General features: G+C 34.1%; 4 protein-coding genes and 1 long non-coding RNA gene across 5 annotated transcripts; 4 read left to right on the top strand and 1 right to left on the bottom strand.

Moving 5' to 3' along the window:
- Nucleotides 1-2,767: 2,767 nt before the first annotated feature.
- On the top strand, nucleotides 2,768-4,047 carry LOC148930358 (uncharacterized). Its single transcript, XR_016136475.1, has 3 exons — nucleotides 2,768-2,901; nucleotides 3,277-3,341; nucleotides 3,801-4,047. It is a non-coding gene; the product is annotated as an uncharacterized LOC148930358 (long non-coding RNA).
- A 5,295-nt stretch (nucleotides 4,048-9,342) lies between these two features.
- Nucleotides 9,343-10,059, top strand: LOC125216938 (dof zinc finger protein DOF1.5-like). Its single transcript, XM_048118729.2, has one exon. It carries the CDS (start codon nucleotides 9,419-9,421, stop codon nucleotides 9,902-9,904), a length of 486 nt encoding a protein of 161 aa, XP_047974686.2. The 5' UTR covers nucleotides 9,343-9,418; the 3' UTR covers nucleotides 9,905-10,059.
- A 6,157-nt stretch (nucleotides 10,060-16,216) lies between these two features.
- LOC125210697 (major pollen allergen Pla l 1-like) lies at nucleotides 16,217-17,193 on the bottom strand. The gene is made up of 2 exons (XM_048110268.2): nucleotides 17,016-17,193; nucleotides 16,217-16,736 (listed from the first exon to the last, which is right to left on the bottom strand). The coding sequence occupies exons 1-2, from the start codon at nucleotides 17,176-17,178 to the stop codon at nucleotides 16,387-16,389; spliced, it is 513 nt and encodes a 170-aa protein (XP_047966225.1). The 5' UTR covers nucleotides 17,179-17,193; the 3' UTR covers nucleotides 16,217-16,386.
- A 1,510-nt stretch (nucleotides 17,194-18,703) lies between these two features.
- On the top strand, nucleotides 18,704-19,189 carry LOC125209503 (uncharacterized). Its single transcript, XM_048109103.2, has one exon. It carries the CDS (start codon nucleotides 18,704-18,706, stop codon nucleotides 19,112-19,114), a length of 411 nt encoding a protein of 136 aa, XP_047965060.1. The 3' UTR covers nucleotides 19,115-19,189.
- Nucleotides 19,190-20,977: 1,788 nt separating this feature from the next.
- On the top strand, nucleotides 20,978-24,072 carry LOC125216773 (uncharacterized). The gene is made up of 5 exons (XM_089066439.1): nucleotides 20,978-21,208; nucleotides 21,457-21,612; nucleotides 22,638-22,922; nucleotides 22,998-23,111; nucleotides 23,535-24,072. Exons 1-5 carry the CDS (start codon nucleotides 20,978-20,980, stop codon nucleotides 23,916-23,918), a joined length of 1,170 nt encoding a protein of 389 aa, XP_088922565.1. The 3' UTR covers nucleotides 23,919-24,072.
- Nucleotides 24,073-25,477: the final 1,405 nt, after the last annotated feature.

Genomic DNA, 25,477 nt, shown 5'->3' with positions numbered 1-25,477 from the left:
ATTTCTTGACATATTTCGGTGCCACATTAGACCAAAATGAGATTTTATTATGCGGACTAAGAGATTATTTTACTAGCATGCATAAGCCATTCGTGGTTCACTCAACAAAATTACAAGAAAAATCATGTACTCAAACGACTGTGAAATTTTGTTACAGACCAAACTCCATCGATAAAGTTTGGATTCTTCTCCAATACTTAGCACATATCACTGATGTTTTAAAAATCCTACCGATAATCAAATTAATAAAACTATTGATTTATGGTTCAATAAATGACGTATCTCTAAAACATTGAAAATACGAAGGGCATCTTATTTTATTTTTCCAAATTTAATAATCTCCTTTTTTCTAAAATTAATATTCCTTTGATTTCACGGTAAGTAGAACATTTTTTATTTGGTACAAGATTTTATGAAATTATATTCCCTCTGTCCCACTAGAAATGAAACGTTTTCCTTTTTCGGCTGTCCCATTAAAAATGAAACATTTCTTAAAATAGAAATAACTTTATCTCTACTTTTCCCTCTCTCTTACTTTACTTTCTCTTCTTTAACTCATAAAACAACACTACATAAAATCATGTGCCGAAAAGCAAACGTTTCATATTTATTGGGACGGAGGGAGTATAATTTAGAATAGGACATTAAAAAGGAAAATATGTTATTTGAAGTGAGATAAAGATGTATAGTAGTGTGATTGTTTATATTGGAATTAGCTGATCTAGAAAAGTAAAAGTATAGATATTCAAAAGTATAAAATCAAATAGAGAAAATATGGAGTAATTCTCATGGTAATGATGTGCAAGGAAATTTATTTTATAGTATTGGGTTATGTGCAAGGAATTTTTTGATATAACAAAACAATTTATAAACTGAAAAATTCTTACTAATTAAAAAATTTAAATCTGACTTGGCGAAGTTATCCTATTGGTTCAATAATTGGTCGGACTTATATAAATTAAATATATATTAAAATTCAATAAATTATAAATAAAAATAAATTATAGAATTAATCTCTAAGTGAATCTTTATATTATTAAATTCCATTAACTCTACAAGTTTACTAATAAGTTAAATAAAAAAAAAATAAAATTTTTGTAAGAAATAAAGTATGCTGACAATTAATGTGTTTGCGTCAAGCCTTATTGGGTTTGGATCCTTATCGTGCGACTCAATAATAAACTGATGATTTTGGGTTTGGTTCGGATTGGATCGGGTTGGATTAGTTTTGGGTTATCCAATATGAAACAATATTATTATTTAATTACTTTTATTAAATAAAAAATATGTATATTTTAATTTTATTGTTTAGATTTAAATCATGATTAAGTTTTAATTGTATAATATCATATTTTATACTCCTTCCGTCCCACAAAAGATGTTCCACTTGTGGGATGACACAAGATTTTAGGAGAGAGAAAAAATAATTTTTATATTAATATGAGAGAGAACTTTTTCCAAAAATGGGAATGTGACATCTTTTGTGGGACAAACTAAAAAGGAAAGTGTGACATCTTTTATAGGATGAAAGAAGTAGTAAATATCAAATTTTAATCATGTTACATAAGGTTTGGTCGTTATAGTGTTGGGTCAAGTTATATTGTGTAACTTACTAACTTTAACGAATTGGCTAACAATTTTCGACATGATAAAATTGCTTTCTTACAGCGTGATTTAGATAAACCTATCTAATTGAGACGCTAAAGGTTTTTTGAATCCAAAGTTTCTCAACCACGTGTATTTGCTTAAAAAGCTTTTATATGATTTGAATACTCACCTACATAGTGAAACATTAAGTTTGATTCTTGCATGCAGAAACTTCGCTTTGTTAGAAGTATCTTTGTCGCAGCAAGATCATACAAATTTTGACAATCTAACTAAGTAGTGTTAGTGTAACATCCCGAATTTCCGAACCCTAATTTTAGAGCCCTAGAATTAATTGTTGATGACGTGAAATCGAGAATGCATTTATTTCATGAGATGATATGGTCGATTTGAGTCTAGGGTTTGTGTTGAAAGTTTGAAAAGTCAAACTTATTGATTTAATGATGTGGCATGTGATTTATTAATTTGTGAGATTATGTGGTAAATTAATTATCTAAGGGTGAGTGAGAATATTAGAGAAAATTTTCCATAAATACTTGTCACCCTAATTCTTGTAATTTTCGAACCCTAGACCCCCTTGGGATATTTATCCAAATTAAAATCCGAGAGCCAATTATTTCCTTATTTTGAAGATGGAAAAATCGAGCCTCTTGTTTAATAGTGATTTTCGAAAATCACTATGTTGGGAAGGAAATATTATTTTGCTTATTTACTTGATCCCTTATTTCATTTCCTTCCATACCTAGAATTTAATTATTCTACCAAATCTTTCCATACTTCAAGAGATCTTGCCTTACTTTATTCTAGTCAATATTTAAAAATCCATGCCTTATTTAAAAGGCATAGGAGGCGCCACTTTTCACTCCAAATTGGGAGAATTCTTATTTTTATTTTGCTCCGTGATATTTTATTCTACTCCGTAAAATATACCAAGACAAAATCTTGGCCATCCTAGAAGCCTAATTTTCGAAAATTTGGAGATTTGCCCTAGGATCTATTTTTGTTAATTCTCCTTCCCTACTTCACAATATTTATTTATTTAATTGTGGAGAATGAGATCTTACCAAATATTCTATTCTAATTACCTAAAGATCTTGTTGAACTCTATAAATAAGAACCAAAACCCCAACCCTAGCCCCCATATTTTCGGCCCCCACCATCCCCTCACTCTCTCAAATTTTCTTCTTCTACTCTCCATTATTTTGCTATCTTTTGGAGAAGAATTGAAGTTTAATCCAAGAACTTTGAAGAATCAAGGCTAATACTTGTTTTCTACCGATCGTTTTTCTCTAAAAGGTATTTTTTGTTTAAGAGTTATGCTCGTTCTTCTTCTACTTCTTCTTTTTCTTCTTCTAACCGATTAATCGGTCTTCTTGAACCCTCATGCACCTTGGTTGAGTAAAAGAGGGATAAAAAAGGGATGTGGGAACATGTATGTGTGTGTGTGCCGCGTATGTGTGTGTGGCGTGTGTGTGTGTATGCGCGTGTGTGTGTGTGTGTAGTGTTTGTATGGTGTGTGTTTGATGGTTAAATAATCTTGTGTGATAAACATGATCTTGATTAATTAGTAATGATAAGATAAATCATTGGGAAGAGGGAAAAGTAATGAAACATGCATGAGTAAGAGTAGTATTAAACCTAATTTGTGATATGTGCCTATGTGATTAAAAGGTGAAACTTTGGTTGCGAAGCCGGATAACGGAAAAGCGAAACTACTTGAAAACTAAGCAGTCGAGGTGGGCTTTACTCTTAAAACTCTCTTTTATTTTATCAAAAATATTGATTGGTGTTATAAGGGTGGTTTAACTGTTATGCCATGCATATGTTTGTTTTTAATGTGACACTTGATATGCTTATACAAATTCGGGTCTGAGTATGGGCCGCAAGCCGTACCAGGCTGTGTACACGATGGGATCGGGAGCCGTCCTTGCTAGTCGGCCGGTCTCGTGGGCGAAAAGTGTGGCCACACTTTCGTCGCACCATGAAATGATTGTTATTTTGATGAGAAAATGGGGGATTATTTTGACTGGCCAGTCTATGAAAATATATTTTGTGATACTCGTGATATTTCTCTTATAACTGCTTAAAACTCGAGTTCACTTGGTAAGGGTGGCATAACTTATAAAATGTTTTGGCAACGAGCTCACTGAGTATTTCAAAATACTCAGCCCTGCATGTGTTTTCCTTATGTGCAGGTTGAATGATGACGAGCGGTGGCGGGTGTTGAGCAGATTAATTAATTAATATGGATATGTTGAACTTCAAGCGTAGTTGTGTCCTCATACATAGCTATACTTTCTCTTGGTCGCTTTCCGCTGAATTTTGATACACTTTAGAATTTCTTTTGGGAATATTTGCATCTTGCTTTCGGTTGAGGCCTTAGCCTTTTTCTTGTGACTTTGTCTTGGATATTATGTCGTACCCTTAGGGTTTTGATCATCATTTATGATATATGTCTTCCTTTAAACTTCTAGGTTAAGTTGTTGCATTAAATACTCTGATATTTCTTCCCATTCGTTTGGTCAGTACTCTTTAAATGAAACCCTAGCCTATGTTTACTTCTTTTGAGTCGGTTTTGGGTAGCAGCCGCCGCATTTATTGTACCCTAGGAGGGCGGGCTGTTACAGTTAGTGGAGAGTGGCTCCACATCATTATCAAAAGTGTAATGATATAAGGTGTAAAAAATAAAATAATGTGAAGGGGTAATGTGTTGTTTAACTATTCCAAAATTTGAAAACTCATATTACTTTTTAAGGTCATTCTAATAATGTAACAGTTTATGTTTTTTAGAGACGGAGTTAGTCCTATAAAACATACTACTAAATATTTCAAATTTATTTTTTTTATATTTCTTAAAATTTAGACAAGTCAAAGTGAAACACAAGAATATAAGTAGATATTTGTTTGAGGCTTCCGTACATTTATCGTTGATCACCGTGTGATATCAAATTCAGTAAAATACAACTTTTTTTTATGGAAAATAAAACAAAACTTTGAGTTTCTTTTATTCTATCTTGTCTATGTTGGAAAAGTCTAGAGCTTCGTTCCAAAGAATTAGAAGCACACAACAAAGATATGTCCACACAAAACAAAAGAAATATACTTGTCTCCGTCCTATAATAAATATCACATTCTTCTTTTTAATTTGTTCTATAAAATATGTCACATTTTCTTTTTTGAAAAAACTTTCTCAGACATTTATATAAATATAATATTATTATTTTTTTCTACCACACAAAATAACATCACTTAAAATCATATACTAATATTCTCCAAGTATGTTATATTATGGGATAGAGAGAGCAGTATTTCATAAGCAAAACAAGAAAACCGATACACGTTGATTAATTGAAAAACTTTAAAATGAAGATATCTTCAAGTTTTAAATATAATAATATGAAATGATTCTCAATTTACTCTTTGACAGTGTGATGACTTGCACCAACTAAAAGCTTAATGGCTAAGAATTTAAAGCACATGATAAAGAATTTAAAGCACATGACAAAGATATGTCTATCACAATCACAAAGACAAAAGAGAAAAACTTTGATTTGAAAACAAGGAAATTATAAAACTTGATTAAAATGAAAAGCCCTTGTATTTTTTTTAAGAGCAAAAAGGAATAATAATTTTCTATGTTCTATTAGCTTAACAGCTCAAATTAGCACATAGTAATTGTGACTCGAATTCGATATATATTAATTGTAAGAGAAATACTATCTTAAGAAGCAGATTTAGATTATTATTATAAGCTTTATCCTTTTTAATATTTGTAAAAAAAGCTTTATACTTATCTTTATGCTTTACTTTGGACAAAAAGTTCATCGTCAAATTTTTCATTCAAACCGACCATCGTCTCCCTCTACACTGCACTAATTTTTATATTGATCACTTATTTCGTCCCAATATATGATTGATTTCCGTGTATAATAGTATTTACTTTTTATTTTATATTCTCTTTTTCTTATATATTTTATTGTCATTTTATTTAATTTTCTTTTTTTTTAAATAAATTATATAGCAAAAGGGATGAAAGGAGTAGTACTACTTTACTCTTCCCAAGTTCATGCACCCGATTAATATTTAGAGGCTTTTTGGTATGATAGAATGAAATGGTGGAATGGAATGTGATTTCTACTTCTATTTTATTTATTTGCTTGTTTTATTTATTTGCTTGGTGTGATGTAATGAATGAGTGAATGGATGAAAATGCAAAAGAAATCTAAAGAAATTGACATTTCATTCCTATCTTCATTCCATTTCAACATCCATTCCATTTCACCTTCATTCCATTCCATCATAGCATAAGTATTTAATATTTTGTACTACAATCTAGTGAATATAATTTGTACTCCATTCGTTCCTTAATACTTTATTTTCTACTTTGAATGGTCATGGATATTAAGAAATATACTACTCCCTCTGTAGAAAGTTTGTCATATTTTTCTTTTTCGTCTATTCCATAAAAAATTTCACATTTCACTTTTTACCATTTTTAGTAGTGGATCTGATATTCCAGTAACTCATTCTCACTCATATTTTATTATAAAATTTATGTATAAAATTAGGATCCACATTCTACTAACTTTTTCAATTCACTTTCCACTACATTTCTTAAACCCATGTCCGATCAAAGTGTGACAAAATTTATGGGATAGAGGGAGTAAAAAAAATTGGTTGAAAAAATTAGTGGAATGTGAATCCTGCTTTTATATACTATAAATTTTATAATATAATATGCGTGATAATGAGTTAGTTGCTTATGGGATCTTTTACCAAAAGTGGTAAAAATGAAGCAGTACAATTTATACAGGACGGACCAAAATGAAAAACTAAGACACATGATGGGGGAGGAAGGGTGTATAATAATGAGATAATATTGATTGGTGAAGTGCATATTTATGTAATATTGATGAAATCAGGAATTGGGATAACAGTGTTATCGGCGGATTACCTGCGTAATTATCGACAGTGGGCAATTAATATGACCACGGATGCTTGACATCAAGAGTCTCTCCTTCGACGAGAGTCGTGGGTCGATTGGGGTCCGGGAATGAGAGAGAAGGCACGCGAGGATCCAATAAAGGTCGATGACATCCCAAAGATATGTGGAAAAGAGAAGACTCGGATTTGAGAACAAATCATTTCCAAGAAGTGAGGATGATACAACCAAGGAAGCCGTGCATCAAAGATTTCAGTTGCACCTGGTTTCAATCAGTAATTGGCCTACCGAGATGATGTCCAAACGCTCTAAAAGTCCACCAATGTCTTCGTCTTCGAAAGAGTTTCGCATGATTATCTAACAAACACGGATTTTGCATGTTTTTAAGGGCTAGATTTGTCTCATTTTAAATGTCAATCATAGAAATTAGGTTCTTAAATTGCATATTTTATACATTTGGTATTTTTGATGTGTTTGTTGATAAATGATAGAAAAAGATAGAAAAAGGTACAAAAATGGCAAGGTGCAGCAGCCTCTATTCGAGCCCATCTTCCAACGAGTTTGAAGTCCAATCAGTTCTTAATCCATACCATTCTCTTCGTCTTCGAAAGAGCTTCGCGTGGATATCTCGCAAATCTCAATCGTAGTTCTGTGGAGAAGGTTATGTCTATTCTACGAACGTTGCGCAGTGCAGTCAAAGCTGGCAGAAATTAGGTGGAAATTCAAGGAAGGAATATATTATTGCCCAAATCTCTCCTTTTGATTGAAGGATTCGAAAATATCATATTTTCAATTAATTGGAGGATATTATTTACCAATCTAAACCTTTTTCTAGCCTATAAATACCTCCTTAACCTAATTTATAATTGATCTCAGAGCCTCCAATCCTTCTCATTCTACACATTCTTCCATTCCACCTTCCACAAATAATTCATCCATCTTCCATTGGAGTGGAGCTCTGCAGATCCAGGCAAGAGAAAACTGAAGATTGAAGATTCGACCTTGGGTTTTATTGATTTCTTTCATGTCTAGTACTTTTATTGTTTTTACTACTTGTCTATGAGCAGTTAAACATTTTTTGTAGATTTTTTGGGGAAAACTATTATGAACATATTTTTATTTATTGAATTGAATCTTTTTCTAGCTCTTGTGATTGTTTTGCTTGTTCTTGTGCTTTTATTGTTCTTTTATCTGGCCAACTTTAGAACTATGTTCGTTTAACTAGATTAATCGAGAGATAGCTAGTTTTACGTGGTAAAAGGAACGAGTACAACACATAGGTTTATCTGCACTCGAGAGAAGGGACCCTTTGTGAGGACTTGAGTCTTAGGAACTTAAGGAATTAGAATCTAATCTATTAGAAGGAGACTTTGATAGTTACAGTCTAATCTACTAGGTAGTTGCACTCGAGAGAGAGCTTATCCTAGAATCGCGACTTTCCTAATAATCCTAGAGACACGTAAAGGTAAAGGTTCTATGAGATTAATCATCACTAGGTGGTAGTAGTTGGATCCTAAAACTCTACATTCTTTAGCCTGCATGTATTATTTTGTTTTTATACTTTCTTTTATTTGTTTATATTTTATGCCTAGTTTATAAAACCAAAATCTTCGTGTCTCTAAATAGTATATGACGCTTAGTATATAATAGCCAGTTGCAATCTTATTCCTTGTGTTCGATATCCCGGTACTGACCCTTAGCTATACTAGATCTGCCCTATAAACTTGCAGGTATTTTTAGTGCTAATAAATAGTGCATCAAGTTTTTGGCGCCGTTGCCGGAGAATATTATTGCTTTAAGCTAATATTGTAGAACGGTTTATAATACTAATTTAGAGTGTAATTTTTTGTATAGTTTATTTTGATTTTTTTTTTTGTTTTGCGAGTGCTGCAATCTAAGGAGAGCACTGAGGACAGGACGGAGCACAACAATGGATTATTCTACGCTCCAATAAGCTCTATCGAGCTCGGATGAGGTACAAATACACATGTTTTTTTAGATTATGGATCTGCTAGTTTTTTATTATTTTTTCTTTCTTTCTTTTAGTACGTCTTTTCTAATAGTTTCTTTTCATGATTTTTTCTAGGGTTTTTCCTTTGTTTTAGTTAAGGTCCTATATTACTAATCCTAACCCTAGTTATTCATCACATAAACATTCTTCCTTTTTCTATTCCTCCATCCAATTCAATTTAGGATCTAGCTTTTGGCGCTAGATTCATTTTATCTTTGTGTGTCTTTGGATTATTTGGATGATCAACACTGGGGCATAATTCTCGGGTGAATCACATGGATTTAAATCACATTGATCCTTACCAACAATCTCTCCATAATTAATAACGGTAAACAATGTTACCAATAGAATAATCGTAATTACTCACTATAATGCTGACATATAAATGATAAAATTTTAGCAAGTTTTTCAAAATGTATAATCATGAGTACAAAATATTTTCAAATTTATCGGTTTGAACTTACGCAATTAGGAGAAATTTTTCGTTAAGAAAAAATTAAATCAAGATTTATTTAAATTAATTATTAGTCTTGAGTTATTTTTACGATATAGAAAATGGTTAGCTTTAACTAAGTAAAACCTATATATCCCATCTTCCTAGTGATATTGACGACGGTAAATCTAGACCATCAATTCTACGATCCAATAGTGAATTTTGTTTGTACACCAAAATCCACTCCATCAAGATCAACCATGCACTTTTTTCTTCACTTATAAAGACTCTCCCCACCCGCTCTTTCCGGTTCACTTTTTCGCTTTTTTGAAACATATATTCACATAATTTTCTTCACAACAAAATAGACTCTCTACTTAGAACCTTTTTTTCTCCATTCTCTCTCACATCACAAATTCACATATACATGCCTCAAGTCCAAGAAAACAACACCCCATCAGGGATCAAATTATTCGGAGCCACAATCTCCCCTAGAGAAAAATCACACCCGAAACCCGACCCTGAACACGAGAAACCCGACCCGGCCTTGGAAAAGCGGCCGGACAAGATCATCCCGTGCCCGAGGTGCAAGAGCACGGAGACCAAATTCTGCTACTTCAACAACTACAACGTCAACCAGCCGCGCCACTTTTGCAAGGGCTGCCAGCGCTACTGGACCGCCGCCGGCGCCCTCCGCAATGTTCCCGTCGGCGCCGGCCGCCGCAAGGCCAAGCCGCCCTGCCTGCAGCCTGACTTCTCTCATGGTAATTGCATGTTCGACCCCTCCTCCGGTGGGCCCCACCAGCTTGATTTTGATGCCGTCGTCGAGTGGCGCGCGGCAGAGCACGGCGGATTCCGGCATCTATTCCCCGGGAAGAGGCGGAGATGCGCCACCAATAGTCAAAGTTGTTGATCGCATCTCTTTCGATTTGTTTAGTAGAAGTAGTAGTATGAAATAATTAAATAAATAAATTAGAGAAAAAGCCTAAGCTTTAAGTAATTGCTGTATTAAACAGTTTGTCGTAGATGGTGAATTTTCTCGATAACGAAGCGCAGCTCAGTTGGTAAGACTCTTCCTCTTCAATCAATAGCTTGGGGATTCAAGTTATTATAGAAGTAGATGGGGAACCAGTGGTGTTGTTCTTTTAAAAAAAAAGATAAAAGAAGAAAAATATAAAGTAGATGATGAATTTTCTCGAAAATTTAATTTATACCGAGCGATATGTATGCCAAATGATGCACTATTCCAATTTATTTTCTAAACTTGGGGAGGTTTCTAAAGAGAAAACTCATGTAACGTGTACTTTTCTTAAAAATGTTTAAAATACACCATTAATATTTGATTGATCCTTATTTTGATAATAGTTTTTGTGTATAGTAAAATATGATTTAAAAATTTTTGGGAAGAAAATGTAGTGTGACGAAGATAAATTAAAACTAGGGTAGGGATAAGCCGTCTATATATGATGAATCACTCTTAATGAGAGCCTTATCTACTGACATGGGTCATTGCCATTACGTTTTTTTTATTAAAAGTAATTATGATAATTAAGGGCTTAAAGTTGTGGAATTCAATAAGTTTGTCCATTTTATTTTTATTTTATTCGGGAGAGGCAACACATAGTTGTATATAATTAGTATGAAAATAAAAAGTAATATAATTGTACAATTTAAAACATTTTTTAGGGTTGATACACGAAAATTCGATACGAACACGCAGGAAGTTAATGAGTTTAGGTTAAGCTTTCTTAGGTTTAGATCCTTATTAGGATGACCATAAAATCCCGATGATTTCGGGTTGCATCGGGTCAGGTTCGAATTACTCGTTAAGAAATAAAATTATTAATTTCATTATTTTTATTATTTAAAAATACTACTATTATTCCTTGATTTGATTATTTATATTTGAAATAATGATAAAGTTTTAATCATATTATAGCAGGTTTTAATGGTGTAAATAACAATTTTTATCGTGTAATATCATGTTTAGGTCGTTATAGTGTTGCGTCAAATTAAATTGTACCGCAACATATTAACGCTAACAGTAGGACCAACTATTTTTAATATGACACAAAAACTAAACACGAACATACACGAAGTTAATAGGTTGGACCAAATGAAAACCCGATAATTTTAACTAGGATTTGACCTTATTAAGTTTGATTGATATGGAGTTGATTCGATAACAAACCAACCTGCACGACTTGTCAACCCTAACATTTGCTTGTGATGCAACATTGCTACTAATGTCTTTGTGCGATATATTTGTTAATTCAAACTAAGATATCTTTGAAAAGTCTCATATATTCATTAATTAATTATAATTAAAGCTAACGTAGTGATTTTTCGAATTGATTGAGCGCTTCCCACAAAAAGATTTTACGCCAGAAAGTAGGATCAGATCCCACAGTAAAAGGAATTCTAGAAGAAGAATCAAATTCCAAAAGGTTTACATAAGACTTATTTATGCTTCATCAATACACTGTACGAATAGCGGTATGATTTTATATTATGCTTCCTCCGCTCCATAGTATTAGAGGTGTTTCATTTCGGCACGCAATTTAAGAAAAATTGTGTTAAATTAGTTATATACAAGAAGAATAAAGTAAGAAATGAAAAATGTTGAAAAATGAAGAGAGAATAACTTAAGAGAAAAGTACAAAAGAATAAATGTGTTGCCTTTTGCTAAAATAGGAAATACTTCACTGTTGCGGAACGTACTAAAATGATAAAAATAACTCCACTATTGCGGAACGGAGGGAGTACAGAAATATCATACATTTTTCTTCATTTTTTAATATGGAAATTTGCTTTAAGTTTGTTGATCCTAATGGTAATGGCATGTTATAAACAAAATATGAGGAGATTAATATTTTACGAACAATAATAAATTGTTTAATCTTTAAGATAATTAGAAGACACCTAGATGTGCCATTAAGAATATGAAGTAAAGCTACTTTGATATCCACCTATGGAATAAAAGAATTTTGGGAATATTAATAGCATGTGATAATATGTTGGTTTGTTCCCAAAGATTTGGATTGCTCCAATAATTCAGTTAATCAAGGTTGGATTTGGGTTGGGAGTTGATCCATCACCACTACTTGAGTGGAATTGCACTAAACAAGTAAAAGAGGATTTAATGAAAAACAAAGAAAGGAATTCCTAAGTACATAAAATAGCAAGAACTAGCAAGTTACAATTATTTACACGAAGAATCATGCCATTAATGATACCAAACATATTTGTTAAAATTTTTGGGTTTCATCCTAAAATCAATTAGTAACAGTGGTTCTAGTTTTCTCTTTGCAAAAATGTAGAATATGGTTATAGTTATAGTTATTTTTGTTTCACTTGCCAATAACATTGATATGATTAATATCAAAACGAAGGCTTCAAGTGTCTTCTAACTCGAGAATACGAGATGATGATAAGGAAACAAGGGTTAGAGATAGATAAGAGGGGGAAGGAGACGAAAGAAGTACCGGCAGAAGGATAGAGTAGTTTGTGATCATTTTATTTGAATCAAATTAACTAATGGCTTTACCAATATTTAAAGTTATACATAGACTGGTTTGATTCTTTATAATATGATCTGGGAAAAAACCAGTGGCGGAGCCAGGATTTTAGTCCTTGGGGCCCAAATTAATATATTAAAATTTTTGTAGTGTTTCTTTGTCAACGACGCGGAAATGACCCTGACATAAGTAGTAGAGTATTGCGCGCTAGAGATAGACAATGAGATAAATAATTAGAGGATTAGTAATAGAAAATTTAGAGATACTGTAAAAACGTCGACCATCGAAAAAAGTTAAAGAATAATATTTTTATAATAAAGATCATAGTACTATTTTGAAACTGGTTTTACCAATAATATATAGTAGTATAGTACTTATATATTTACAAAATTATAGAATTACTTTCTTCTATTCTATATTGTATATAATTATAAATAAAATTATTTATACAAAATTAATAGCTAATAAGTTTATACAAGATAAATTATTATGAAAAATTGTTTACAGCATAAAATAAATTTATAAGATTATACTCCCTCCGTCCCAAGATAAGTGACTTGTATTCCTTTTTGGAGTGTCCCACTATAAGTGACCTATTTCCATTTTTAGCAAAAAGTCATATCTCTTACTTTATTCTCCACCTACTTTATTCTCTCTTCTCTCCTCTACTTTTCCTCTCTCATACTTTACTCTCTCCACTTTAACTTATTTAAATATCATTCCTTAAATCCCGTGCCCAAAAAAAGTAGGTCACTTATCTTGGGACGGAGGGAGTATAAAATTGGTAGAGAAATTAAAGTCCAAAAGCGGCATAAAAAAATAAGATTATATTAAATTGGTAGGGAAATTAAAGTCCAAAAAGAGGCATAAAAAATACTCAAAATCATATTGCTAGAAGGAAGGATCGAACCCTGCCCATTTCAATTAGTGACAGGTTTTCAAGCCAACTGCACCAATTCGTCATTTTTAATTTTTGCGTACATATAGCATATATAGCGATAACTGAAATGGCTGGGGGCCCAAGGGCCCCCCTGGCCCCACCGTGGCTCCGCCAGTGGAAAAAACTATTAAAAAAATTTCAGAACAAAGCTTATAGATATGTTCGACTCAATAAATTATCATAACATGTAATTATTTAAAACTATAAACTATTATAGACATGCCCGACTCAATAAATTATCATAACATGTAATTATTTAAAACTATGAACTAATATAGACATGCTCAACTCAATAAATTATCATAACATGTAATTATTTAAAACTATGAACTATTATAGACATGCTCGACTCAATAAATTATCATATCATGTAATTATTTAAATATGAACTAATTGAACTTTATAATTGGCCTGCCAAGTAGGGATGTGTCTCGCCCTATTGTTTCACTGCACCTCGCTTGTGGTCTCTCCTCTTGATCGGTCCAGCCTCTCTTCTTGATCCAACACGTCTCTAATAGTGATCATTTCATGCCTAACTTCAAACCTATCTCGGTGCACGTTTGTGCCTTGACTCATCTCGACTCTAACTCGGCTATCTTCGTGACTCTTGTCTCTTGTCCTCTCTAGATCATTGATTGGATATGTAGCTTCATCCCAGTTTGTAACACACATCATTGCAATCTCTAGCAAAACTCGCTGAGTTAGGAGCCGAGCTATTAGCAGACTTGTATAATTCTATAAAAAATTTAAATTGATAGTCCATTGTATTTAAATAATTATACTATTAACCTATTTTATTTTACAATAAATATCTTAAAATTACTCCCTTCGTCAGCCATTAAAAGTTTCAGTTTTGTTTTTTCATCCATTTGCCAAAATATGTGATTTCATTTTTAATATTTTTAGCAAGTGAACCTTATATTTCAATAACTCATTTTTACTCATGTTGTGTTATGAAATTAATATATATAAGTCGAATCCAAATTTTCCACCCACTATTTTTTATAAACCAAACAATTTTATTATAAGTACAGCCTGTAAAAATGAACCATTTATAGTGAAAATGAAGGAGTGATATATGTGAGAAATATCATCTCAATCTCTGCATTTAGAGGATGAACATACATTAATTACATTACACATCTGTCATTCTTGCAACTCTACCTTCCAGAACCAACTACGCTGCTCATGCGCTCTATTACACGTCTTTCATAGTAAACAATAGTTTAAAGTACTATATTGTGCATCATGTAACTTGTAAATTTGTACTAATAGTCTAAGAGCACTCACAATGGGGGCCGAGCGACCCCCCCCCCCTCGCTCCCACCGGTTCCCATTGTGGAGAGGGAGCCGATGACAGTCCCCATCTCCTCCGCCCCAAGGCCGCCCCATCGCCTCGGCCGATATGCGATTGGCTCTAGGGCTGAGTCGATACGATATACCGTATCAAAAAATTTGTTTCGTTATCATACCGAAAATATCGATATGAAAGAATTTCATATCGTTATTGTTTTGAAAGTTTCGGTATACCGTATTTCGGTATACCGAAATTTCGGTATGAAAAAAAATTATACCGTTACCGTTTCAAAATTTCGGTATATCGTACCGAACTTCGGTATACCGTTCTGAACGGTATATCGATATTTCGTACGATATACCGAAATTTTATACCATTTCGAATACCTGTATACTAAAAAATATAATTTCAAAACTGAAAAATAAAACTAAAATTAATATAATTTTAACATAATAAAATAAACATTGTACACATCTTCATGATCAAAAAATATATAATTAAGTTATATGGATATATTTATGATTTGAACTTTTAATCTTAAAAAAAGTAAATTATATTATTATTATTATTATTATTATTATTATTATTATTATTATTATTATTATTATTATTATTATTATTATTATTATCATCATCATCATCATCATCGGTATAAACGATATGTATCGATAATTCGATACGTATTGATTTTCGATATATTTGGGTATACCGTTAATATCGATATATATCGTATATTCGATATAAAACGGTATACCGCGGTATAAGAAAATTCATATCGTTTTCATACCGAAAACTTTCGATACGGTATTGTATCGTACCGAAAGTTTCGGTATACCGAAAATTCGATATTTTTTGATATTTTTCAATACGATACGATCGATATACCTTTTTTTCGGTATATTTACCCAGCCCTAATTGGCTCTCCATCGGCCCTGCCATCAGCTCCCATTGCGAGGCACCGAAGCCGATTTCATTTTTTATTTATTTAATTTATTAAATTTCTTCCCCTATTATAAATACCTCGTAATCCCATTCATTTCACATACTCACATCCTTCTCTACTTACATTTTTCTCTCACTAAAAATGTCTTTCAATTCCTCTTCCGATTTCGACGCCGGCAAGAACAACCCAATCATTTTATTGTAATTTTATTTAAATTTACTTCTCGTTGTATTTTTTTTCAATATCGTAAAGTGTCGAAGAATTAATCTATATATTATGTATTTTAACTTAATTAAATTATTTAGACATTGATATAAAAATAAAAAAATAGTTCTGATGTGGAAATGAGATGTGCTCTGAGATAAGCTCTAGGATGGGCTCTCATTGCAGTGAGATAGGCTCTGAGATGGGTTTGCTGACGTGGCAGGAGAAAATGGAGATAGACTCTGAAATGAACTCCGGACATAAGACACCATTGTGGATGCCCTAACAATAAATCTTTAAATTCATTCATCAACCACATATCATCCCGGAATTCATTAGACTTTTTATTATCTCCCAACGGAAACAAGAGAACGATTTAAACAAGTACGTACACCATTCTACACAAATATCTTGCTCAATATATTGAATCATACTCCAAATAATTAGAAACCTATTTCTAAAATCAAATAAATTAAATAAAACATTTAAGCAATCAAACACTCATTTCATCCGGGTTAATCTCGAGCTCTTTGAAGAGCGCGGCGCAGCCAGCGTCCCGCTCCTTCTTGGTGAACCCTAGTGGGTTCGCATGGCGCACTTTGTCATGGAAGCCACTATTTTTGGTCAGCGTGATCTTTGACGTTGGCTCGATGGCCCAACCTTCGTTAGGCAGGATGTCACAGTCGGTCTGACTGCTCTTCACTAGTGTCACACCGCACTCCTCTGTGCCATGGTCCCCGACCACATTTAGCTGGTAGTGCCCGCCTGAGTCGGTCGTGTTCTCAAGTTTGTATGTTATGTTTGTGATTTCTTCACCTCGGCACTCTAGGCGCACGGTCGCACCTGCATGGCGCGCGGAAGATGACTAGTTAAAATAAAACATTATTTTTGGTGATTTTAAAAGCACTTAATATATTCACACAACAAACTTGTCTTATAAGAATACAAAATTAAAGACGCAATTACCCGCGCTGAAATTTTTTCAAAAATAACCAAAATTGAGAGCGCAAAGAAAAGCGTCCATCTCAACATAATTTCCATTTCAGGAATATGAAATCAATATGACATCACTTATTTTTAATAACTTCTATGAAAAACATGACAAGAGAAGATGTAATGTACCTGCCATAGGTACACTAAGCTTGTTGATGAAATTGATGCGGCAAACTTCACAATAGACCTCGCCCTCGACCACGAACAGCGCGTCTTGGGCTTTGGCAACGTCAGCCAGCGATAGAAGTAGGGCGCCGGCTAACAGAACTGCGAATTTTATAGAACTTGCCATTTTAGGGTGTGTTTTTCTTCTCAATGAAGGGATTGATTGAGTTTCGGTGTTTGCATATATACATAGCTTGGTAGTTATTTTCTTGAGGTAGAAATGTTTTGTTTGTGCCAATATTAGCTCTCTCCCACACATTTAGATCGCTTGTTAATTTTGTTTTAGGAAATGGATATTGACCACAAGCATGACATATACTAAACTTTGAGGCAATATTTTCGGACCATATTATTTCATAGAACACAATTATTTGGGGCCGGCTTGTATATTTCAATTTCTTGGTCACGTGATTTATAGAATTTTGTTTTATAACATTTTGTTAATTAGAGTTTTTGGACCGTCGGATGGCTCTGCCTATACCCAGACGATGATGTCAATACTTCGTATTGATCGAATTAATATGCTAACTAATTTTCAATCCAGAATCTCAATTTTATATGTTTATTAATACACTGTTAATATACTTATGTTTTTGTGTATATTTTCTTCGTTCCCAAAGAATATGCACTTTGAGTTTGGCACGAGTTTTAATGTAAAATTGGTAAAGTAAAAGAAATGTGGAGAGAAAAAGTAATCAAAGTATTTTTAGTCCCACCTTATTAGAGTGAAAATACTTTCCAAAACTAGAAAATAAATATTCTTCTGGGATGGAGTGAGTATTAAAATTTACATGTTATATTTATAAAGTTATGTCTTTGGGTTGATAATATTAATACACTATGTTGAAGTTCGTAGTTTTGAATTCAGAATTATTTAGCATTTGATTATAACCCTACTCCGTATAGATACAAAGGCTTATTTATATTTATATTTTATATGGACAAATGCCCAAGGTTTAACTAATAATTTTATAATTATATTTATTAAATTAAAAATGTTAGTTTATGTTTCTAATATACTACATGCGTTTAAAAAGCATTTTAGCAAGTTTTTTAGAAAAATTGATCACAAGTAATGATGTCTCTAATTTATATACTTAAACAGTTAAAATTCAAGTTATATAAAATGAGACCTTTATTGTTGGACAAAAATAATACCTACTCAATTTATAAACTTTAGTTATAGATACCAAATACAGGAATAAAATGAAAAGAAATAGGGAATGACAATTCCATTCTACTTAATTTGTAGTCTACAAAACATAGGAATCAGTTTACATTTTTGTCATTCCTTATCCTCTTCCATTCCTAATCTACTTCATTGTACCTTCATTTCAATAGAATGAAGAGGTAATTCCTTATCCTCTTCCATTCCTAATCTACTTCATTGTACCTTCATTTCAATAGAATGAAGAGGTAGTTGTTTGTGGCCACTATTTCTATAGTTTCAACTATATGCCTCGATTCCAAATAAGCAGGCATCGTCAAAACCCACCCTAATTAATCCAAAGGCTCAAAACAAGGACTACAATAATCAATAATTAAAAATGTTTCACAACCTTGTTTTCTCCCACAAACAATTTGTTTCTTACCTAACACTCATCACTATAAACAATCTCCCATCAACCAAGAAAATTAAACCTCATCCATCAATGGCAGAGAGAGAAGGAGCATCCGTGAAGCAAGGCCACGACGAGGGGCTGAAGATGGCGGTAGCACTCCTTGAGGAGTTCGAGCTGCCATGCGGGCTTCTACCATTGGCCGATGTGGTGGAGGTCGGGTTCGTGAGGACCACCGGGTACATGTGGATTCAGCAGAAGAAGAAGGTCGAGCACAATTTCAAGGTGATCAGCAAGCTAGTGAGCTACGACACGAGCATAACGGGCTATATAGAGAAGAAGCGGATTAAGAAGCTCAAGGGAGTCAAGGCCAAGGAGCTCATGCTGTGGCCGCCTGTCAGTGAGATCGTCCTCGTCGATCCGCCAACGGGGAAGATCAACTTCAAGAGCCTTGCTGGCATCACCAAGACCTTCCCTGTCGAGGCCTTTGCTGCAGGCCAGTGATGTATTGTGTTTTTTCTTTTGGTTTAGAGAAATAATAATGTATTAGTAATATTTTGTGGCTTACATTTTTGTTACCCAAAGAGATTTTGTGTAATGATAGTGCATGTGAGCAACAGTTTTCTTTAACAAGGGTTTCACTCGTTTAATACCATTTCCACTTTCAATTAGCCCCTCAGCCAGAGGTGGCCACGGTTCGAAAACCGGCGGTTCCGATTCGTCGAAAGCTTGAACCGTAACCGGCCCGGATACCGGTTATCCGGTTCCGGTTCTGGTTAATAACCGCCGGTTTTTCACCGGTTCCGGCGGTTCCGGTTCTTTTTTTTTTTTTTAAATCTTAGAGTTATTTAAATCTTAGAGTTATATAACTTTTATTGCAATTCTATAGTAAAATCCAAAGAGAATGGATAACGATAACGATAAAGAATTGCAATTTTATTGATTTGAAACTTTGAATGTAAATTTCTACAATACAATTACAAGTTACAAAATACAACAATACAAGTACAACTTAAGTAAACAAGTAGAGAGCAAATTGAGAGAATGAGGTAGAGAATAGAGAATTGGAGATTGAGAGAGAAATACCTGTTAACACAAGAATGGGGTGATTAGAAGTGATGAAGAAGGGGATATTTATAGATGAAAAATGGGGGGAAAATCTGATATTAAAAAAAAAAAAAAAATTGAATTTCAAATTTGAAAACGGTCGAAAACCGCCGGTTTTCTGACCGAACCGCCGGTTTGTGTCAGAAAACCGCCGGTTTGTGTCAGAAAACCGCCGGTTTCTGACCGAAAACCGGCGGTTTCCGACACCTTTTCAGACCCTACGCTGCAACCCTACACGCCTACGCCTGAACCTAGCCCTGAACCGTCGGGAACCGGCGATTTTGTGTCAGAAACCGCCGGTTTTCCGACACAAACCGGCGGTTTTCCGGCCTTTTTCAGCCCTACGCCTGCAACCCTAGGAACCTACCGGCGACAGCTACATATTCCCGGTTAACCGCTTAACGGGCGGTTCCGAACCGGCGGTTAACCGCCGGTTCCAGTTTCGTATTTTTGGAACCATAACCGAACCGTTATAACCGTGAAACCGGATTTCGAACCGATCCGGTTCCGACCCGCCGGTTGGGAACCGGCGGTTAACCGGTGGTCCGGTTTGGTTTGGCCACCTCTACCCTCAGCATAACCACTACTAGTAGACATTTCCACGGTACTTGCGAATCGAGCTTAGAAATTTGCACAATGAATATTGACCATCTGACATCGTTTTAGGGGTGAAAGAGATAATTTACTATTTTTTGAGGTTTATTTTTAATTTTCTAGATTTCGTTTTATTTCCTATATATTTGTTTTGACTAAACTTTTGATTTTATAATATGGATTTCGTTTCAAGGAATTAAGGTTTGTTTGATAAACCCCTTTGTTCAATCATTCTTCCACGACTCTTGCATCATTATTTGAAATCATGTTTTCTCTACTTGGAGAATGTTTCCCCGTCAGTCTAATTTCTCAGTTTCAAAATTGATCCAAATGTAGACTACATAAGCATTTATATCACGAAGCAAAGATGCCACTTTGGAAAAGACTGCAAAGATGTATTTGATGCCACTTTGGTTAAAATTGAAGAGAAAAGACTTCGACGGTTGATCTAAAACATTTAGCATCACTAAGTCTGCACACAATTTCTGCCAAAAGAATCCACACAAGAGAACTTTCCCGAAGAATTCATAAATTCTCATCGAGACGGATTGTTTAATCTAATGAATGAGGCACACTACAGAAAAAACGCCTGTTTCCAAGCACTTTTTTCCTAGCACTGACGGTGCTCGCTAATATCAGCCCCATTCCGTGCACTTTCCGAGCTAAATGCAAAACCTCCGAGCAGCTTTGAAACAATTCGAGCGGTTTTCGAGCACCAACAAAATGCTCGCAAAATCTGAGGATTTTTCATTTTCCGACTACCAATTTGCGAGTGAATTAAATGTCCTCGGGTATTGTTCGGTGTTTATCGCAACATTTCCTAGCACAAATTCAGGTGCTCGGAATCTTCAAACTCATGGGAAAAGTAATACTACTATGAAATGGGCAGACGTGATGGTAAATTCAAACTTATAGAGTTATCATTGTTTTTTGGTAATTGTAGTACGTATCATTTTTTTAATAAGCTGTTTACTTATTTTGTATCTCTAGAAATAAATGAATTACTAATAACAATACCTATACTGTTTCCCACGCACAATTTCCTAGCACAATTCTTGGAAAAATAAGGACTTTCAATAATACAAATTTCCCACTAAAAATTCATTCTATCTAAAATTCTCAAGTTTGAAACTCTCACCGCCTAAAATCCTCAAATCTCTCCATCTCTCTTGCTCCTCCGGTCTCCTCAAATCTCTCCGTCGCTCTCTCAAATTGAAAAACATCAGATTTCGTTGAAGATTCCCCTGCTGCAATCCACTCGTAGAGGCGCTGCAGTTTTCTCTCTCACTTCGCAGCAACAGGTAGAAAATGATTGCTAGTTTTCGATTCTTCTGTTTATGCATCGGTATTTCCGCCTCGAGCTCTTAATTTTAGTAAACAATTATGTTAGTTTGTGTTTTTTGGATAGATCGGGGCTGGATCTTCGAAGTCTGTGAGGTTTCATTGTTGTTATTTGGTATTGAGGATTTGTGCTTATTTTGTTGTTTACTTTATATTAGGTTGGCGACTGCATGTTTGATATTATGTTTGACCTTCAATGCTTATGTTTCGCATCTGTATGTGTATGAATTTTATGGTTGATTGTGTATGGATTTTGGTTGTTCTTTTTATTTCAATCCAAAATCAAATGCCTCAATTTATATTAAATCTATTTTGAGATGGATCCATAGCTATTGATAAGCTGTAAACTCCAGTACTGCATAGTTCATACGAGCATGAAATGGAGAAAGGAAGTGTGCTCACTCTGTTATCCTAGCCAATAAAGTAAACTCCAGTGTGCAAATGTTTTGTTTTGTTTGGTTATTTTCCTCTCTGAGTGAAGTGAAGTGAAGTGAAGGAAGTGTGCTCACTTCACTCACGTTATGTTGTGTATAACTCTGAGGAAACAATGAGTATAAAAAAGTGTATGATAAAAAAGTGGGATGATGGTGTTTTACAGTTCTGTTGAGATAATAGCCATGTCAGGCAACACATCCTTTCTACTTTCTACTTAACCCGTCTCTATCAACTGCTAATGCTTCTTCAACTCCCCAAGAAATTACATATCATTTTCCTCTCAATTACTTAATTAATTAAACATAGCTTCTCATAATGGGGTGGGAGTCTTCTATACTTGTGACACCAGCTGTGATTGAAGATTGATTTTTCAATCTTCTTATTTTACTCAGCGTGCCATCACATTTACTCATAGGCATAAATATACTTTTCACTTTTCTCTATCAAGTTTATGGCCTCTGTTTTAAATATACAATAAATATATAGAGTCCAACCTTTTGTTTACTATATTTAAACAATCCTTAACCAGCATTTGCTATTTATTTTTCAGAAACATGCAAACACAGAGAGCTTTGATGAAAACCTCTATAGGATTGCCTTTGGTGATAAATGTAAAGAGAGATATGGGGATTATATATATAATTTGAAACAGAAGAAGAAAAAACCAGCGTACTTTACCCAGGCTTTGTGGAATGACTACTGCAATGAGTGGAAGACACGTGCTCATGTTGAGGCATCCAAGCGATCATCTGAAAATCGCAAGCAAGGCCGGGAGACTGCCCTGGGCACACATAGCAATGGCTGTGTTTCATTTGCTGAGACAGTAGAAAAGATGGTTAAAACTGAATTTTCTGGTTTATCTTGAGTACATCTTTTTATAATGCTAACTCATTTTCGATAATATTTGCAGACTAGAGAGAATAACGGGAGGCGCCCTACATTTTGGGAACTCTTCAACAAGACTCATAGGCTAACCCGAAAAGACTCACATGGGATGTGCTCACAGCGCGCCGCGGAAATTGAAGTAATTTCGTTTTAAATTGCTTACTAATATGTTTCTTACACTGAGCATGGTAATTTAGAACAATTAATTACTTTATATGTGTTTGTTTGTTTAAGGAGCAAGTTTAGGTGATTTAGAACAGTTAATTTAGTTCTGATCAGTTGCAAGTAAACTGAAAAAAATAGCTTGAATGGATTAATTTGATGATCAGTGATTAAAGTGATGAAAACCAGCATGGATTACTTTGAAGATCAGTGATTATGTGATGAAAAGTAGCATGAATGAATCATTTGATGGATCATTGATTAATTGATAAAGTGTGAAAGGAGAAATCTGATCTTATTTCACTTAATTTAGGGTGTGCTGCTCATAAACTCAAAATTTTGGCTGTTTGTTGAAACCAGACATATGCTAAATTACTATATATGTGTTTGTTTTTTGAAGGAGCAAGTTTATGCAAAGGCTGATGCATTACTGGCACAAGGGGTTGAAAATATTGATTACGATGCAATCTTTGCCGATCTTTTTGGGAAGGTGAAGAAGAGGAAACAGGTCCCTGGTGCTGGACACGCAACGAGCATATATTTCCCGTTTGCTACTAGCTCGTCCACCTCTGCAGCTGCCCGCTCAGCTGAGGTCGAGCAACGAGTCCAGGAGTTACGCGAACAAGTCAGGGTTGAGGTTACAAATGAGGTTCAAGAGAGAATGCAGCTTGTGATGCAGGACGAAATTGCCAAAGTGCGTGAGGAGTCGGACAAGAAAACAGCGTCGTTGCAAGACCAGCTGAAGATCCTCAGTGAACAGTTCAATCAATTGACAAGAGGCTAGAGTCCATTTGAAGTGAAACAATTATTTTGAGCTCCTTAACTATCTTTTTCCGAAGTGAACCAATTTAGTTTGAATAGCCTAATCAGCAAACTTCCTTTGAAGTGTAAAACTATGATATTTTGTTTTATGCAATTTTTTGGATCTTGCTATATACTCCCTCCGTCTTACTTTAGAAGTCCCGGTTGAGTTCGGCACGGGTATTAAGAAATATAAAGGAAAGTTGGTGAAAAAAGATAGTGGAATGCGAGTCCTACTTTTATATATTAGTTTTATAATAAAATGTGAGTGGGAAAAGGTGAGTGGAATGTGGGGCCTATTACCAATAATGGAATATTCCAACCGGGACTCCTAAAGTGGGACGGAGGGAGTATTATTATTCCATTACATAATGGTTTATTATTTTAATTTAGTAAATAATAATAATAATAATAATAATAATAATAATAATAATAATAATAACCACTGTATATTGAATTTTCGCAAATCACCGAGCACAAATAAATAGCCGTTACATTGAGGAGAATTCCGAGTACATTAGTGCTAGCAAATTTCCTAGCACATATACAATTAGGATAATTCCGAGCACTAATAAGTGCTAGAAAAATCCTAGCATACAAACTATGCTCGGAAACTTTCAGGCTGAGTCTTTTTCCTAGCACATCCATGGTGCTCGGAAACTTTTCGGGGTCGCGCTCAGAGTTTCCTCGGAAATGTTTCCGACGAGAGAAATGCAGAGCACATCTTGTGCTCGATGTATGCTCGGTATATGGTTATTTCCGAGCACTTTTTGACATTTCCTAGCAATTCGGGTTCTTGGAAACAAGCGCTTTTTTTGTAGTGAAAGAAAAATCGGCGTGTTTGTAACGTTTCTAAGTTAATCTCAAAATTTTTCTCTTCACTAATGCAAGATACTTTTCAGATCTATTTCTTTTGTTCCTCAAGTATTAGCATGAATTTCCGAAGATCCGTGCAGTTTTCAAGTTTCTTATTGTGTTGGATGTAAAACCCATCTTCAAACACACTCTTCAATTTCACCTTATAGCCAAACTCCCAAATATAAAGAAATTTGGCATATGTGGCCAACTAGAATACTCCCCATCCCATGATAAAGGAAAATGTGTTGCAAAAGTTAATAGAATATGAGTATCACTTTTATATATTAATTGTATACTCCCTCCGTCTCCTATTAATTATTCACTTTTGTCATTTTCATCTGTCCCCCATTAATTGTCCAGTTTCACTTTTTTACCACAAATGATAAGTAAGTTTCACATTTTATTATAAAACTAACATATAAAAGTTGGATTCATATTCCACTAACTTTTTCAACGCATATTCCTTTACATTTCTTAAAATTCAGGCCGGAACCAAAATGGACAATTAATGAGTGACCGATGGACTAATAAAATGTGAATGAAAGAAGTTAGTGGAATGTTGGGCCTACATATCATTTATAAAGTGAAATGGACAATTAATGAGGGAAGGAAAAAATTTATTTTTATAATATTATTAAACAATTAATTAAGTGGTGCGATATGATAAATGGGATACTAATACTA

This window comes from Salvia hispanica, chromosome 3, assembly GCF_029641045.1.
Source record: "Salvia hispanica isolate PSC_SH4W2 chromosome 3, Shi_PSC_v1, whole genome shotgun sequence".
Lineage (NCBI taxonomy): Eukaryota > Viridiplantae > Streptophyta > Magnoliopsida > Lamiales > Lamiaceae > Salvia > Salvia hispanica.
This window is presented reverse-complemented; position numbering and strand designations above follow the sequence as displayed.